The sequence below is a fragment of the Trematomus bernacchii genome, unplaced genomic scaffold (assembly GCF_902827165.1).
Source record: "Trematomus bernacchii unplaced genomic scaffold, fTreBer1.1, whole genome shotgun sequence".
NCBI lineage: Eukaryota > Metazoa > Chordata > Actinopteri > Perciformes > Nototheniidae > Trematomus > Trematomus bernacchii.
In genome coordinates, this window is record NW_022987739.1 from 28,189,716 (window position 1) to 28,208,915 (window position 19,200).

The 19,200-nt window shown below is 40.0% G+C and overlaps 2 protein-coding genes across 2 annotated transcripts in view; one reads left to right on the plus strand and one right to left on the minus strand.

Moving 5' to 3' along the window:
- Positions 1-1,938, minus strand: part of ints6 (integrator complex subunit 6) — a 37,015-nt gene extending 35,077 nt beyond the window's left edge. The window contains exons 1-3 of the mRNA XM_034146502.1: positions 1,485-1,938; positions 1,324-1,401; positions 619-768 (exon numbers count right to left, since the gene is read on the minus strand). Of these exons, the coding sequence (XP_034002393.1) occupies positions 619-768; positions 1,324-1,401; positions 1,485-1,595 (339 nt within the window). The 5' untranslated portion in view covers positions 1,596-1,938. The remainder of the gene's footprint in view (positions 1-618; positions 769-1,323; positions 1,402-1,484) is intronic.
- Positions 1,939-4,959: 3,021 nt separating this feature from the next.
- wdfy2 (WD repeat and FYVE domain containing 2) lies at positions 4,960-18,905 on the plus strand. The gene is given in 14 exon segments (XM_034146516.1): positions 4,960-5,228; positions 6,994-7,061; positions 9,019-9,092; positions 9,674-9,728; positions 10,047-10,197; positions 12,567-12,679; positions 14,193-14,207; positions 14,210-14,277; positions 14,279-14,319; positions 14,959-15,064; positions 15,518-15,619; positions 16,126-16,256; positions 16,347-16,455; positions 17,301-18,905. Coding segments are annotated over 14 exon segments (1,200 nt in total). The 5' UTR covers positions 4,960-5,091; the 3' UTR covers positions 17,331-18,905.
- The last annotated feature ends 295 nt before the right edge of the window (positions 18,906-19,200 follow it).

Here is a 19,200-nt window from a genome sequence, read left to right on the forward strand (position 1 = left end):
CAAGGTCAGGTCTTCAAATGTCTTGTTTGTCAGTTCAAAACCCACAAATATTCAGTTTGATATTATAATAAATATCAGTGAAAAGGTATTTAAAAAGGCTGAAAACTGCATTTTGTGTGTGTGGAAAAGTACTTATTACAGATTACCCAAAAAGTTACTGGTGTGAGCTCTATGTGTTTGACAGAATTAGTTTTAGCTTGTAAAATAACAACTTGAGAACATCTGTGCAGCCTTTAACTGTTAATCCCTTTAAAGCTGTAGGAGATCTTTTAATTTTAAATACATATCGCACTTCCAGGGTTGCTCACAACTAATCCCTCCATCTAAAAATATAGCATCAAGCTTATGAAGTAGTAGAGTACCGTGGCACTGTGCAACACAAACTAAGATCAATCAATAACAGCTGCTGAGGTGATAAATAAGTCTTGTCATTTCTTTGTTTCTGTTATGTTTGTGTCATGAGCATATGACTGAAAGTGTGTGGGGTCACAGTATGCAGGTAGTTGATGCTTGTAAGACTGGGGATAGGCGAAGGGGAGTAGGAGGTCTGTGGTAGGGGGCATAGTGTCATAATATTTTTAACCTTGGCTTCCTGTCTGCCTATTCAGTGCTACATACCTGTCCATAGTTGTCTATCCCAGTCACTAATCTATTGAGATTGAGTAAATCAAAAGCGGTCCTCAATGACTGGCCAATAGCTGTGAGTCCGGCTGCTTGCAGATTCCTCAACTCTGTCATGAAGGTGGCATGGCTCTCTTTCCATCCAGCCTTAAAGAAAATATATAGAGAAAACATGTAGGTTAATAACACGCACAAAGCTATAATAAAACACCACTGTTGTGACCACTAGACAACTTATGCAGAAGTTGTTTTGTTATGATTCAGGACTGATAAATATGTATATAGGTTTTTTTTCTCTATTTGCTCAAAATAATTATTTGACAGCACTGCAGCCCAGATCCGTTTCTAGGAGGCTACTCATCCGGATAGGGATAATAAATTACAATGTGTGCAAAGTGGCAATTTGGTCTAAACAAGTAAAAGTAAGCTAGTCTCCCCCCCCTCCCTCTCGATATCCTCCTCCCTCCTCTCCCCCCCCAGATATCACCTCGCTGTATAAATAACACCCAGAGTTCCTTGCTGCTCACATTGAAACAAAATGTCGGCCATGTTTTAAAAGGGGTATGAAAGCTCCTCCTGAAGATTTTTTCCTCTACACACAATTGATGTAGTGATCACAACGTGGTGGTGGAGCCAAAGGAAAGGGGGGAGACAGGACAGTGCAATCTGCGCCAATGTAAAGCCGGACAAAACAAACTCTACCTTTATCCCGAAGGGGACGTCTTCAAAATTTACCAACATGTACCGGTCCCCTCGGCTGGCCGGATCTCTGCCCCTGAGCTGTGGAAATAGTAGAGAATTAGCCGAGTTTGCAACAGTACAATGAGGATGTCGTGGGGATCTCCCAATATGGTATACAGTACCTTCATAAAAGTCTCAACAGCGCCTTTTGCTATGTCCAGAAAGGTAGTGCCCAGATGGGTGCGCTGGTTCATTGAAGCGGACGTGTCTATCAGAAAAAGTAACACGGGCATTGTGATGGTAATGACACGTTCTGCATGGACTTGGTGTCAGTACAACCGGCCAAAACGCAAAAAAAATCTTTTGTTCTCCTACCCGCCTGTATCACCTCTCAGCTAGCTAGCTGGCTAGCTGGCATGCTAACTGTCTGTCTCACACATTCTTCTCAAAAAAAGTGTAAGAATAGTGAGGGTAGAAGCCCTTTCCGGGCTAACTAAACTAAAAACCTCAAACCCTAGGGGCAGGTTATTGATTCACGAGGGATTTTGATAATTTTAACAATATTTTGCGAATATTTCTAAGTTTCATAGTAACAAAGTTCCCCCCTCATAGTGTGTCCCTGCTTCTCCCTACACTGAATGCGCTGTGTCTCAGCAACTGGTTTTATCATTAGCTCCTCGCTATACCACGCCCCCTAAACGGTCTGTCAGCATCACATGGAATATTACTCGCTTCTCATTGGCCGTGGGAAGCCTCTCATTACCATATCCAAATAAGGCCAGAGCTGAGCGTCTCGTGCGCATGCTTGCCTGTCTGAGAGGAATGCGAGGAAAATATTCTGTACATGCAAATATGTGTGTCAAAGAACTATGTGGCGACGCACTCTGTTGTTGAAGCCTTGAACTAAGTTATTTGAGCACATTATAACAATGTCTGTCCTGAGAGATGATTACATAATCCATATGTACTTCATCCTATGCACGGGCGTGGGCTACTGTGAAAGACAACCCCTAAAGAGGAAACTCAAGATAGACAATAATATGGAAATGAAAACTGTGAAATATTAACCCAGTGATGCACACAGGGTGTACAGAAAGTACTTATTCACACTATTTGTTGCTTTGCAGCTTGTTTTCATGCGATAAACAAGTAAAGACAGCCCTTCTTTGAGAAAAACAATGTGAAGGAAGAAAGGTTTAGCTGAAGAGTCGCTGCAAGGGATTGACATGCGCAAGCACGCACACACCCTACAGCTGTAAAATGGCTATACTTTGCATACATGCATTTATATATCGCTTTTCCTGGTGCTCAAAGACGCTTTATGAATAGGGATTAAATAAGTGAGATTTATTAAAGTAGTAGTCAGATTTCTGTTATCGCATCCCATCAGTTTTGGCTTTCACTAACATGTCTTTACTTCACAAAATATATCTCAAAATACCACACACACTCAGGAATTCTTCAATTGATCTCCAACAGGCTCCACATCATCCGAGCTGATTATAAGCTTCACTCTAATGTCACATGACACTCAGCACGATTTTGCAATAACATTTACATAATGAAGCTCCTTGGAAAATATTATCGCTTCCGCAAAAATAAGAGGAAACCATCCGGTGGCAGTCGATAACAAAGAGGAGGAAGGTCTATTGCCTCTTGTTTGGCTGAGTTCTCGAATGCAACACCCACACACTCACACACACATACACACACACACACACACACACACACACACACACACACACACACACACACACACACACACACACATGCACATGCAACATGCACACACACACACACACACACACACACACACACACACACACACACACACACACACACACACACACACACACACACACACACACACACACACACACACAGCCCCCCGTTCATTATCCGGTGTGACACAAACAGGTTTTTCAGAATAAGAATAATTATGGAGAAAGTGTAATGGGATTTGGTGGGGAAAAATGTACACAACTTGTATGAACATGTATCACCATTTTGTTTCCATGTATTTGCAAGATTTACAAGTATGTTCCACTTTAAAAATATCCAAACTGTCAAACAGTGCTAAATATTGGCAAATGGTTTGTGACAAAAATATATATATATTTTTTTTATATTGGGAGGGATGAAACCCTCTTTAATGGTCACACATGCAGAGCACACAGCACACACAGTGAAATGTGTTCTCTGCATTTAACCCATCCTAGTACCAGGAGTCTAGTACTAGGAGCAGTGAGCAGCTATTGCACAGCGCCCGGGGAGCAATGGGAGTGGGGGGTTGTCTGGTGCCTTGCTCAAGGGCACCACAGCAGGGCAGGAGGTGAACTGGGACCTCTCCAAGTAGCAGTCCACACTCCATATTTTAGGTCTGTTCGGGGGACTTGGACCGGCGACCCTACAGCTCCCAGTGCAAGCCCTTACTGACTGAGCCACTGCCATCTTAAATAGGGAATGGTTGTAATTCTTTCTTTTATTTGACTAATTTATGACAAAATAAGATATACTGTGCTAAAAGTAAAACGTTCTGTAAACTTAGTAAACAAATGCTGAATCCTACAGCAAACACCTTTTAAACCTTTTATTTGGAAATCCCAAAAAATCCAGACAAAATCTGACCGGAAATAATTGTCATCATGTTTCACAACTTTCTGTAAACAGCCTAGAAGAGCTAAACGTTACACTTTGTTGTAACGTTTAAATGTAATAGTTCAATAATTCATATACTTTATCTATACAAATAAGGTCATCATTACATCTAAGATTGTCAGTCAGGATTTTACTATGAAAGTCATAACCAGAAGTGTGATGTTTTATTGTGAAGGGGACTTGATTACTGTGTGGGTCCTTCAGTGAAATGTATAAAGCTACCAAGAGTAGCTTAAAATAGACTTCAAGTTGTTTACCTTCAGCATAAAAGCAAGCTGCATATATCATATTCACCTTATTGAGTAACTTGTTTACAGTTTATTTTTCAGTCTATATCTATATATATTGTGTTATAAATGTTTAACAGTAGAGGTTTAATTTCCATGGTGGGAGTCATGTTTGAATAAAGACTTTTGTGCAACAGTGTGTTGTTCTGTTTTAATATAATGTGTTGGTAATGACATGGCTGTTGTTTATATTAGAAATAGTAAGTGTTAGGCGGGTTACTTACTTACTAAAATACAATTGGTAATAGACTACTGCTTACCCTGTAAACATGTTTTAGTAATGCAACTATTACATTATTATTCAAAGAGATGTTTCCTATGAATTTTTGATTACTTTCATAACTTACATACACTTAAATCATGAAGTGCACTCAACACAACAGTGATTGAGGCTGAGACTTTTTTCTAACAACTGCTTCTCTGTTATTTTTGTATATACTAATTTAAAAACAACTTCAACTTCATTATCTAGAAGGCTTTATCATTCCATTTACAATTTAAAGGGTGTCCTTACTGTTTGGTAGAGCACTTGAAGAAGTGAAGTCATATTTAAGTAAAGTTAATTATTCTTTCTTCTTTATATTGTATTCTTCTAGAAGCCTTCGATATAAATGCTTTTATTTTGACATCAAACCAGAAGTTTTATTTTGTTGACCGGAAGTGCTTGCTGCCTGCCTGTAGGCGGATGTGTTGTGTTTGTTGTCAGCTGACAGGCAGCATCCGTCACAACACCGCGCTGCTCGCTGACAGCTAGCTAGCAGCTATTAGCAGCTATTAGCCGGGGCTCTGCGGGTATGTTTCCCGGAGTCTGGACCGTAGACGGAGGTTTGTGTACTACCGACTCATGGCGGCCGAAATACTGCCCCAACCGCAGGCTCGGAAGCCGTGTCTGCTGAGCAAAATCGAGGCTTTCCAAGATGTGGTTAGCACGGCGGTCATCATTCCCAAAGAAGACGGCGTTATCAGCGTGTCGGAGGACAGGTACATTAAGCTTATAAGCTGCACTGCGGCTGGACCACAACATAACATTAACATCCTCCATTAAAATCGTCATTATGTTGTTGTTTTTTACCCAACAACAGTGTCTATGCTCAGAGGTGGGAAGTAACTAAGTAGATTTACTCAAGTACAGCTTAAGTAGCCTACAATGTTATGCTACTTTGTATTTCTACTCCACTACAATTCAGAGGTAAATTGTGTACTTTTACTCCACTACATCTATTTAGTACCTTTAGTTACTTTGCAGATTTTGATTAATGATGTGAAACATAATCAACATTTAAATCTGACTTTAGTTACACTTGGAGTAAATTCACAAGCTACCCTGCAGTATACAAAGTCATTAAAACTAGCTGCACCTTTACCAGCTTTGATAACACTCTAATGATCAATCATTATAAAACATATCATATATATTATTCTGAAATGGACCAATCTGCACAATGACTACTTTTACTTTTGGTACTTTAAGTATATTTTGCTGCCAATACTTTTGTAGTTTTACTTGAGTAACATTTTGAATGCAGGACTTTTACTTGTAACAGAGTATTCCTACACTTGTACTTCTACTTTTACTAAAGACAAGATCTGAATGCTTTCCACCTCTAAAAATAACATTACAATCAAGATTCATAAACGTCATTTCATGTTTTTTACCCAACAACAACGTTTTCTCTCCAGTCGGTCATTGATTAAGCTCGCGCCGCAGCCGTTTGGCTTAATCATTTCAAAAAGCCGTTTGTAGCAGAAACAGACCAACGGTTTATGGGTAAAGACGAAAACACAGCGTAACGTTTCTATAAAAATATCAGCTGACAGTCAATCTTTTTAATATACTTTCTATCTATTGGCTTTTTTCCTTAAACATGCATTTTGTTCAGAATATAAACTCATATTTGTACACAGTGGAAGCTAATCACAACAAAGGAACAAACAAAAAAGCTGAAATACAAATTGAGAGAAAAATAAATAAATAAGCTACAAATAAAACAAAAATCGAAGCAGTAACTTATTTATCGTTGGAATAAGAGCACTTTCGTTTTCCCCCTCGCTCTCCCAGTTTTAAAGTTGCCTCTGGCTGTATCTGTGGCTTCTTTGGCTGCCAAGTGTGTTTATCCAGTATACTGACATCTGCATGAGGGTGTGTGTGATCCCCTGCATGTTCAAAGGTCGCATTTCCTATAATGACTGTGCAATCTCAATGAATGTACCAATTACACCTAGGATACTTTTGAATACTTATAGTAGCTCTTAAAATCAGAACCAGGTTTATTTAAGTCGTCTTATGCCTTAGTATTTTGGTGCAAACCGGTCACAATAGTAAGAGGAAAACAGGTACTGCAATTGATATAAAGGAAGTTAAATAAAATGTAAAACTTTTTGTTGATATTTATTAGTAGTTTACATGCAAAGATGGCAGACAGTGGGTCAGATTGCACATAAGGAACCCAATGCAGGAATTTAAACACCATAAGCAGGCCCCACTGTTCTGAGAGCATAAAATACAGATTTGTTTGAACTTAATAACGATCTTATTCATGTAGTGGTACGTTTATATACTATTAAAATATTCCTAGAATTCGATTTTCGTCAGTCCAAAACCCAAAGATGTTCACTTTAATATGATATAGAATTACAGGAAATCTCCTTCTGCATGTAAAATGACTAACCGTTGCACTCTCCATTACACCTCAGATGCCATCAGAGCTCTTGTAATGTGGCTCTAATGTTGTGGTTTCTCCCACAGGACGATCCGGGTATGGCTGAAGAGAGACAGCGGGCAGTACTGGCCCAGTGTCTACCACACAATGACCAGTAAGTATCCTTTCCTATATCTTCCCCTTCACATATTTGGGTTTACCACTAAAACTTATTTTCGACTTCTGTTTTGAGGAACTATTTTAAACAAAGGTTTGAACAAGCCGATCAATTGCTCAGTGTAATTCCTCAGAGAGTGGAGAAATATTAAAACAGCAAAGGGACAGTGCTGATGAAAGGTTGTTAATAGAAGTAGAAGAAGCAAATATATAACAAAGTTAGGTAACTTCACAACCATGGTAAAGAGGAGTAGCAGTTTAATAAAAAAGGAGTTAACTAGCAGCCATGAAGTAGCACATGATCAGTGTGATTGCACATGATCATGATTGCACAACATTGGTACATGAATATGTATGAGTACGTCACTTTAGTCCACAGAGTTGTCCAGATCCTGTTAAAAAATAAGACCCCTAAAAGCTGAGATACCGATTCCCAAAGTAGACAAAGCACAACCATGTTTTTATTTTCAAAAATACTGAAAATGTAGTCTTATTCAAAGGGGACTGTGTCGGCCTTATCCCACGTATCTCTGGAACTAATGATCAGAATGTCACCAGATTTGGATTAAATCTTGATGCCATCTCTACAGAGGCATAGCATACAATAAAGCAAACATTTCATCAATATCTGTGTTAATTTGTGCAAAATATACACTTAAACACATGAATATTAGGTGGGAATTAAAAAGAAAAATCGGGAGTTTGTTGCTCTTCTATCATAGCGTGGAGTTTACTGTAATAAGATTAAGCGTCGGAACTCATGTACGATCATGAACTCTCCTCTCTTCCTCCGTCTCTGACAACGTTTGTCCTCCAGTTGTGCAACTCAAGGAAATCCCATGCCGCCATCAGCAAGATCTGAAGCTTACAAAAGCATGACCAGAGGCTGCAGATACTCAGACCTTTAGTTAGATCATATACAAACTGAATTTGCAAATGATAACACAATAACTTCTTACAGGATTTACTGATATAGTGACATCTTTATGAGGCAAAACTGAGTGTTAATCGTACCTGACATAACATTGTATATCATAGAGGTAGAAATACTTAATTATAGCATTTCTTTCATACATAATTAGTGCATAATTGTATCTTTGAGTTGATTTGTAACATATTTTTCATGGTTTGTTGAAACTCCTACTTTGGAACTACGTTTTTTTTGCCCCCCGAAGCCTCAGTCAACACATTTGGGAAATTGCAACACAACAATATTTTCCAAAGTTGTAAAAAGGTCAACAAAATAACTCTTATTTATCTGCAGTGTATTGATTTTGTGGGTTATTTTTACACACACCATATCTGATGGAAGCTATTAGCTATAATCTGGCATAATTCATCTCTTCTCTGTTCTGAGATTAATGTATTTGTATGCATGCACAGAATCAGCCCCCTGCAAAAACAGTGCTGGAGAACAACACATAGAGCGAAATGAGGCATGGCTTAAAATCATGATCTGTTTGGTATTTTGAAAACAGAAACCTATAAATATACCTTATGGCCCTACAATATATCATTTAAATATAGCATGATAGGTCCACTTTAAGTTGGTGTGACGTTGAAGCAGCGACCCTGCTGTAGTTCCTTTATAGCATAACGTTAGCATTTTTGCTTCTGGGGACTAGATTTCTGATTAGAAAATGATAAAAGTAGGGTAGACATGTGGAGATTATCCGGCTGAACAAAACGTGATCCGTCTCTTAAATGTGTCTCAACCACAGACCTTATTTCCAGCTATTTTCTAAAATCCTATGGAGAAATCTCATTGCTTTTTTGTCGAAGGAACTGGAAGGAGTTTACTTCCGGGTTTTAGGACGCGTCACTGCGGCACTCTATTCTCTTAACTCTATTAAACAACTGGTAAATAATTAAAAATAATTAAGCCCTAATTTGGACTGGAAAAACGTACTAAAATAAAATAAATATGGTAAACTATTCTTCTTGTTTGTGTCCAGCGTCGTGCTCCTGCATGTCCTTTAACCCAGAGACCAGGAGGCTGTCATTGGGCATGGACACCGGCAGTATCCAAGTGAGTCCAACCCTTCTCACTTATATAACTGAATATTGTGTGGATGTGTGGGTGTGTGGGTGTGGGTGGGTGTTAAAAACGTCTCTTTTTAATTTCCTCTTTAAGATGTGTAGAGAGTTTTATTTTATGTCATTGGTCGGTCTTTTTTAAGATGCAGCATTTGTTTTTACTGTCCAGCTTATTTAGTTGTTTGAGGGTTTCACAGTGGGAGTTGTTTATTTTGGAACAAGTTGTCCCGAAACAAATTCAGACAGTAACACTGCAGAACATTTTCAAGGTTTTGAGTCTCAGTACAACCTTGTGTTAACAAGTTGTGTAGTAAGAGGAAGGCCTGCAGCTTTTTTATTTACCTAAGCAATTTGCATTTACATCTGTAGAACAGATGTTTATCTTTCTGCAGGAGGGAGGCCTACGCTTCAAATATGATCACTTTTTAGGAACATTTTAGTCTCTCTGTAACTACGTACTTACTGGAATTTGAACACAGGAACTTAATTTGTTGCCATTTATAGATTTATTTGGAAACCTTGGTCATTGAACTCAGTCACTGTGAACATTTCTTTCCACTTCCTGTCTTTTAGGAGTTCATCCTGTCAGAAGACTACAATAAGATGACCCCAGCAAGCACTTACCAGGGTGAGACAGGAAGTGTGTGTGTGTGTGTGTGTGATTGTTTGACCGTGGGTGAGCACTAGCCAAAAGAAGCGTGAGTGTTACAGTGATGTCACTTTGTGAATTGATAGAAACTTCCTTCTGGAGTGAACTTTGGGATTTAAGCCTTTTTAGACCATACACATACAAAAATCTATATCACACACTACTGGAGAGGGAACACCTCTTAAAGCATAATAGGGCCTCTCCAAATGCTTATTTTCTGAACACTGTTTACCAAGATACTCTGGATAGGTCCCTGCACTGTGGTTGTGAAAATAAATCGTGTGTGTGTGTGTGTAGCCCATCAGGGCAGAGTCTCAGTGGTGCTGTTTGTGTTGGAGATGGAGTGGCTCCTGAGCACCGGCCAGGATAAAAACTTCAACTGGCACTGCTCTGAGAGCGGCCAGCAGCTGGGGACGTACCGCACCGCCGCCTGGGTGTCAGGACTCCAGTATCCTTTAATAACCCTCCTGTTTGTTGTCTTGATTTGTCCGCTACTTGGCCTCACACTCAATAAACCTGACAGCTTATCTTAAAGGGAGATGAATGGATTCAACCAAGTGGGAGCCATCTTTGTTGCTCCTGACTGCGAATAATCTCCAGCTTTTATTTATTATAAAACAGTCTATTTTAAGGGCCACAGCAACATTACACAGAGCAATTTGAGCTTAGCTTCCTGTTAGCGTTGTGGCTAACAATAGGCATCAGACATGCTGTTGTCATGGAAACAGTGTGAATAGGTTTCAGTAATGGCCAGATGAAAGGCTCCGCGGCGACACGGATCCATACCAATGAGCTGTGAGGTCATCACTCTGCAAATCTTTACAGCGGGGGAGCACTTTTATTCTAGCTACAACACAAAACACTAATTTGGTGTCTCCCCGGGAACCGAACTTACAAAAATACATCATGAATTGCTCTAATGTCTGCATTTATAGACTACTGATGATGAACACAAGAAACCATGAATTACACATTTAAATGAGTTCATTTTAACCCATGACGGGTGTCACATGAACTTTAAATGTTCTGGAAAGTTCCTTATACAGCTTTAGCCTTGTTTTTATCAAGTGACACACACTGAACAGTCTGGTGGGTCATGGTCCAGGTCATGTGATTTTGTGTTCCCATGACAACGTGTCCAAGATGTCCATGTGCCAGACTAACACATGTGACAGAACAAGCTACATTTCAAAAGCTTTTTTTGTTTGTTGCTAAAGGTAAAATTCAAGCCATTTAAGAATTAAAATGCTTACATAACATGTCCTTTATTACATTTAACCTGTTGTGGAAACATTTCTTGATCAAATTGATATGAAACAAATGAGACAAACATCGCTGTGACACTGATGTCACATCGGGACTTTAACCCTAAACTTTCACAGTAAACCCAAAGTGACATATATGCACAATTAGAAATATTATTATGATCTGCTCAGTTAATTTAGCTGATTCAATTATATTGAGTTGATTCAAAGAATGTTCAAACTAAGTTAAACCAATAATTAAGTTATATATAAGAGTTATTTTACCATTAAAGCCCAATGTGACATATATGTCACATTTCAGATATTTGACACTAAGGGTGGGTTCTTGTCAGAAATGTGTTCTAGGTGGTCTATTTAGTCTCAATTATGTTCCCCTTAATTTCCCCAAAAGTAGAAATGGGTCCGGGTTCTAAGAACAGTAACTGCTTTAATCAAAAATCAGAATCAGGTTAGTTGCCAAGTATTTTTACACATACTAGAATAGTATTTACACCACTGCATACATATTTATTTAGTCAATATTACGTTTTTTAAATGAGGCAAATATATAACTATTATAAAAACTTTAAAAAAAACAATTACAAAAATTTATAATTTGAGTGAGAACATACCTGAAAAATAAAATGTGTAGTCTAATTTTCTAAGTGTTTTGTGAAGTTGTTTACCGCCTCAAAATGAATATACATTGAAAAACAAATAAAATCAAGGCATGGGTTTGCATTTGACTTCTAACAGTTTCTGACTAAATAATGAACGGATTAACGATCTCAGATTCCCAGAGAGATAAAGATCATTTCTGTTATTAGATGTGCAGAAGGATTTAGGTTTGATATGACGTAGGTTATTTCTTGTTCTTCTTCACTTCGGACAGTGTTGTATTGATTTTGGTCCGTAGTGACTTAACCAGGTCAGAGGAGGACTTTGAATAAATGGCCAGTGAAAGAGCGAAGAGTCCTCCACTTCCACTTCCACTACCAAGGGCTAGGACTTTACATGATATAGTTTACACACAGATACAACCAGTGGTGTAGTGGTCGTTGGACGCGGGGGATCGCCGCCCCCCCCCCACTTATTTGGAGCACTCACTTTTTTGAAGCATGATTTTTTTTTGAATAGTCTAAGTTTATAAATTGTTTATGTAACTTATGTGCCGGTGACGTGTCCATGGTTTTGAGTCTGTGCTTTTTGCAGTACAGTAACTAAAGTAGGACTAAGCATACCGGTAGTTTCTGTAGACCTGCTGTCTGCCCGTTTTGTGAGTGCACTGCACACTTGTGGCATTGTTTGGGATGACTAGGGTGACCAGGTGTCATGCTTTGTGCTGGACTGCACAGGCGACAGAGGTCCACAGTGTACCCACCCATTGACAGTTCAGTTCACGAGCATCGACATTGCGTCCACCCAGTAAAAAAATCCCCACTACACCACTGGATACAACTATTATTTTTACTGTGCATATTTTGCAGTGGGTTCTTGTGGGTGATTGTTGTCCAAAAACAGATAAAGAGCCAACTTAATGCATCAATAGTTTTAGACCTTAACTCTATCCCAGGTTTGATGTGGAGACCAGACACGCCTTCGTGGGAGATCAGTCCGGTCAGGTGACCATCCTGAAGCTGGAGCAGGACAGCTGCAGCCTGGTCACCACCTTCAAGGGACACACAGGTACACACACACACACACACACACACACACACACACACACACACACACACACATACACACACACACACACACACACACACACACACACACACACACACACACACACACACACGCTGAAGCTATAAATCAATTAGTCGATCACTTTACTGATTCTCTCCATCATTGCCTCTGCCAAGGAGCTGAATAAGCAGAATCACGACTCTATTTTCTTGAGAGTTGGTGGAAGGGTGTATCATGGGACAAAAAATAACCCCTGTACATTTTGCAACAGATCTGAATCACAGGGCGGATACACACAATAACTTTCACTTTAATTAACTCTGTGAGATGGGGCATGTGAACTGCATTCATGTGGTGTTGAAACAATCTTAAAGATGAGTTCCCGACTGGAACATTCACTTGAACGGCCACCCAAATTGAAAAAACAGATATCAACATGGTTTTTAAATTATCTGAGCAATAACACAGCTTCTTTGTAGCATCCATGTTGTTTCCTCTTCATGATAGAAACATCTTTCCAACTTGCGAAATGGGATTTGTAAAGCACCTAGGCTCGCAATAAATTCACCAGGGTTTTAAACAAAGACGTGTTCATGACTGTTTGGAAATATCAGAAGCGCAGTAAAAAGAGGCGGCATGCAAAGGAGAAACAGTCAGCATGATGGCCATACATTCCTGTCTCCGTCCAAAGAGGTTATTCAGCTCAGTTTGTCAGAATAATTGAACAACTTCTGGCCTGATTTCATAAAACTTGGTGGAAGGGTGTTTCCTGAGCCAAGTCACAACCCATTGAGTTTTGCAGCAGATCCTAGTCACAAGGCAGATACACGAAATATGTTTTACTTTTGTTAACATTGTGAGCTAGGGAACTAGTGCTGCATTCATGTGGTGTACACATAATCGTAAGATGTGTTCCTGACTAGTACAATTCATAAAAACGCCCTCTCAAGTCAGAACAACATCTCTGAGACAGATATCAAGGGTGTAGCACAAAGACTCTTAGTTTCAGATGAGTTCAGGACTTAAAATAATATGTCCAGTATAGTGATAGGAGTTTTATCAACACTCAACATTTTGGCCCATAGTACATAAAATAAGTTAATGAACAAGTCTTCTGAGAAGTGTGTGTGTGTGTGTGTGTGTGTGTGTGTGTGTGTGTGTGTGTGTGTGTGTGTGTGTGTGTGTGTGTGTGTGTGTGGTGTGTGTGTGTGTGTGTGTGTGTGTGTGTGTGTGTGTGTGTGTGTGTTTGTGTGTGCGTGTGTGTGTGTGATGTGTGTTGTGTGTGTGTGTGTGTGTGTGTGTGTGTGTGTGTGTGGTGTGTGTGTGTTGTGTGTGTGTGTCGTGTGTGTGTGTGTGGTGCTGTGTGTGCTGTGTGTGTGTGTGTAGTGTGTGTGGTGACTGTGTGGTGGTGTGTGTGTGTGTGTGTGTGTGTGTGTGATGTGTGTGTGTGTGTGTGTGTGTGTGTGTGTGTGTGTGCTGTGTGTGTGTGTGTGGTGTGTGTTGGTCTCTCCAGGTAATGTGACGGCGCTGGTTGGGACCCGGTCCAGAGGGTGCTGTTCTCCGGCAGCTCAGACCACTCCATCATCATGTGGGACATCGGGGGGCCGCAAAGGCACCGCCATCGAGCTGCAAGGACACAAGTAGGAAACACAAACATTCACTCCGATCTGAATAAGGGTTGTTGCAATATACTAGTATTGCTGACAACCCTTATTGAATAAATACAACAGTAGTATTGTGGCCCATCATAAATCAGCTTTTCTTAATGTCTTTCATTTTTGTAAAGCACTTGAATTGCCTTGTGTTGATGAAGGTGCTATATAAATAAACTTGCCTTGCACGCTGGTCTGTATTCATTTCATTTCAAACCTTTATTTATCCAGGTTGTATCCCATTGAGATCATTGATCTCTTTTTCAAGGGAGACCTGCTCAAGTAGGTTCCACATGAAACATTAAAAACATAAACAGAACAACAAAAGGACATAGAACAACAAAAGGACATATAAGGACTGTATAACTATCGCTTATCAGCTACATTGTGAACAAAACATTGAGGGGGAAATCAACAGAAGGAAAGCTAGTAAAGGTTAGCTGTTAGCTGCCAGTGTGTAGCACAGTCCTAGCTTGCTAAAATAAAGCTAAAAGCTAACAGAGATTATATTGAGAATTGAAATGTGTAAGTTATTAAGTTGTTTTAACCACTAACCATAACTAAAATCTCCAAACAAATCTTTGTAATTTGTACCTGATTTGTCATTGTATGTGTGTTTTTCCACAGTGACAAGGTTCAGGGCTTGTGCTACGCCTCACACACTCGTCAGCTCATCTCCTGCAGCTCAGACGGAGGCATCGTCATCTGGAACATGGACGTGACACGACAAGAGGTGAGAGAGAGAGAGAGGCAGCAGAGTGCGACATGAACACACACTCAATCTGGGAACTGTGACAGTGTGAAGAAAAGAAAATATGGGAATGTGACACGTGTGAGCTGTGTTTTCATGCCTTTTGCACACGTCCTTGTACTGTCAGAGAGATAAGCGTAGGGCTGCAACTAACAAGTAATTTAATTGTCTATATCCACCAGTTACTTTCTAGATTAATCGATAGACTGTTCTATAAAATGTTAGAAATAGACAAAATATCCGTTCTAGTTTCACAAAGTCTAAGGTGATGTCTTTACATTTCTTATTTTGTCCTAACAGAAATATATTCTGTCTGATATGATACAAAACATAACTTTTTGGGGACTTAAAATACATCTTCCTTTGTATTGGGAATCCTAATTTGAAAAGTGCAGATGAGAGATGCATCGTTATTAAAGTGTGTGTGTTTGACAGACCCCAGAGTGGCTGGACAGCGACTCGTGTCAGAAGTGTGAGCAGCCTTTCTTCTGGAACTTCAAACAGATGTGGGACAGTAAGAAGATCGGCTTGCGACAGGTGTTGTACAATCACATTACTTTACAAAGCTTTTATATTTATAAATCCTCAGACACAAAGCACATCATGATTCACTCATTAGAAGCTCCATTAAACAATTGTTTTGTCTAAACTATATTTCATCGAGAAGTTCACTTGTTCACTGTGTCATGTATGTATGTCACATGGTCAATCCAAATAACAAAAATGATCATTTGGACGTACATGAAAATGAAGGATCCATAAGGATGTCAACCGCTTTGAGGTGCAACGGGTCATTACTGTTACTTTGCTTAATGTTGATGACGTCCTCCTCCGTCCTCAGCACCACTACAGGAAATGCGTCCAGGCGGTGTCACATTGACAATCCACAATTACAAAAACTAAAATGTGAACGTTCATGAAACTGAAGGATGTCCAAAGCCCTTAGGTGCTGCAAAAAAATGATAAAGTTGGCATCAGACAGCACAACGGCTCGTTATCCAGATGTTACTTTGCCTCATGTTGAAGTCCTCCTGTGTTCTCAGCACCACTGCAGGAAGTGCGGCCAGGCGGTGTGCGGCAAATGTTCGTCCAAGCGCTCCACCATCCCCCTCATGGGCTTTGAGTTCGAGGTGCGTGTGTGTGACAGCTGCCACGAGTCCATCACCGACGAGGAGTGAGTAACAATCGGCCTCTGTTGTTGTTGTCCTCCACTGAACCTTTGTGTACTCTGTGAAGTAACCGTGGTCCCTGTTGTGTCTTCCAGCCGAGCGCCCACAGCCACCTTCCACGACAGCAAGCACAGCGTTGTTTACATGCACTACGAGCCCACCACCGGGACCCTGCTCACCTCAGGCAGCGACAAGGTCGTCAAGGTCTGTACGGGAACACACGGTTTATCATGAGTCTCTGATAGGACATGCGAGCACACACAGTGACACTCAGTAAGACACAGTAACACACAGTAAGACACAGTAACACACAGTAACACACAGTGACACACAGTGACACACAGTAACACACAGTAACACACAGTGACACACAGTAACACACAGTAACACACAGTAACACACAGTAACACACAGTAACACACAGTGACACACAGTAACACACAGTAACACACAGTGACACACAGTAACACACAATGACACACAGTAACACACAGTGACACACAGTGACACACAGTAACACACAATGACACGCAGTAACACGCAGTGACACACAGTGACACACAGTGACACACAGTGACACACAGTAACACACAGTGACACACAGTGACACACAGTGGAGTCAGACGTTATCAGAGCGAGTTTTACATCTTAGTTTGTTGTCCTGTTCTGTCTAAGATACATTAACCATTGTTAGTGTCATTATTCTGGTATGATTGCTCACATCCAATTTATTTAGTTTGGCTATTCAAATGATGTGAATGATGTGGCCAAAAGAATCAGAAATGGGTTAATTGACAAGTAGGATGTCAGATAAGAGCTGTATTGGTACTTAAATAAACACATAAACTACACAAATACACACTTTTTATATAATCATATTTTTTTTATTTAAAGTCACATCAATATATATTTATATAAGAAAAATTAGGAGAAATTCCTGGATGTGAATAATGGTCTAATTTTGTAGGCAGTAGGTTTTGAGTCTGCAGGAATGTCTCTCCAGAAGCCCGTTGAATCTGAGGAACAACCATGTGTGTGTTTCTCTGCAGCTGTGGGACATGTCTCCTGTGGTGTCCTGAGGTCAGCTGACGCTCTGTCCACCAAACTGTGAAGGCTTCACGGCAGCAGTTGCACTTGGAAGAGAAAGAGAGGAACAGTCTCCATGTCACCTGGATAATATTTAACTTTGAGCAGCGGCTGTCCACAGGGAGGACTCTGGGAACAGCACGGAGCGGACTGAAGGTTACAGACGGTGGTGGGTGTTTGTTTGTGTGGGGGGATCCCTATCTGTGTGTATGTGTGTGTGTTTGTATTATATCAGTGTGTGTGGGAGGGCTTTTGACTTTACAAGGACTTGAAAATCCTTAATTTTCATGCATCCTGATTTCAAACCTGAAGTGAAACATTTCTGCACTTTGTCAGCGGGTACCGTAAAACCTTAACGTCTTTATGTTAAGGAGGTAACTGAATTGAACATGAAGTCACAACCTTCAACTCACTCATTCACTGTTAGCAGGCTGTAAGAGGAAGCTGTTGCATCACTTCTACACCGACATGCACGACCTACAGGAAGTAAAGAAAGTAGCAGCAGACAATTTCTTTGCTTTCAAATTCACCAAATCCGGCTATGACCGCTTTTATCCATCTGCAAAGTCACTAAGAGACCGGTCATGAAGGACAGAGAACACATAGTGACACTTTGAGGACATGAGCATTAAAAAGTGGTCATATAATACTGTAGATATGCTAATGGCGCTATTTACAGTCATCCTGCAGCTCTTAAAGGAATATTTCACCACAAAAAATATCATTTTGTTTATCAACTCACCCGTGTTCTCCTGAACTATTGAAGAAAACATTTCTGACATGCTTACACAGGGAACGAAGAATCTAAACTGTTGAAGTAAAAACTATATCAAATCAGTTGTTTACGAGCTCTCATTCATCTAACCCAAGTCTCACTATACCCTAAATAAATCAATATCATGCGCAACGAAATAATCTCTCACTTTAATGTTGAAGTAGTTGATATCACGCTAACTATCAATATCATGCGCACCCAAATATTCTCTCACCTTAATGTTGAAGTAGTTGATATCACGCTAACTTGTAAAATGTGGGGAAAAGTATATAAGTTGATATCATTTGATGAAAAGTATGGAGTCTTATACAGCTGCCTAAAAAGTTTTAATAGGTTTGGACATTACAGTAGATATTGATTTATTTGTATTGTGGACCCTTGTCATGATGCTGTGCAGACCTGTGAAGTTTTGTAATCCGTGCGTTAACCATCAGACTGCTTGTGTGTTTTATGAGATTATTTATTATTCTACGTGTTGGTCTAAATGTTTCTGACACATATCATCAAGTTAATGAGTGGCTTCACATTCATACATGTATCAGGACTGAAAGGAAGTTAATGAACGTTTGATTTTGTTTCTTATCGTCACTGTGACTTCTTGTATGTCACTGCACTGGAATCAAACATTTCACAAATCGCTGCTGTGAAGAGAAGATTTGTCTGTGATTATCAAGTTTGTGCTTTAACCGTCTCATGGTAACTAAGTTGATTCATAATAACGTTTAAACCCCGCTGAATATTTCCCAAAGATGTTGGATATTAAGATTGAAAATAAAGTTGTGTTTGAAGAGGCCCTCTTATAGTTTGTGTGCATGTAAATGGTCTGCTAAGGATAAAATCCCTTGTGCTACCATTGGCTAGCGCTCCAACACATTATACGTGATTGGCTAAGGGGCGGGACATCTCTAAGACCCCATTTACACGGGAACGCAAATGAACCGAATTCGATATCAAAAAAGTCTTCCGTTCACACGGATACGGCTCAATAAACGTATCCCTTCACACGAGACCGCTCGACCCGCTGGAGACGCTGTAGTACATATGCCGCGCCACGAAATACACCAAAAGCAGCGAAGAAGACCCCCGAG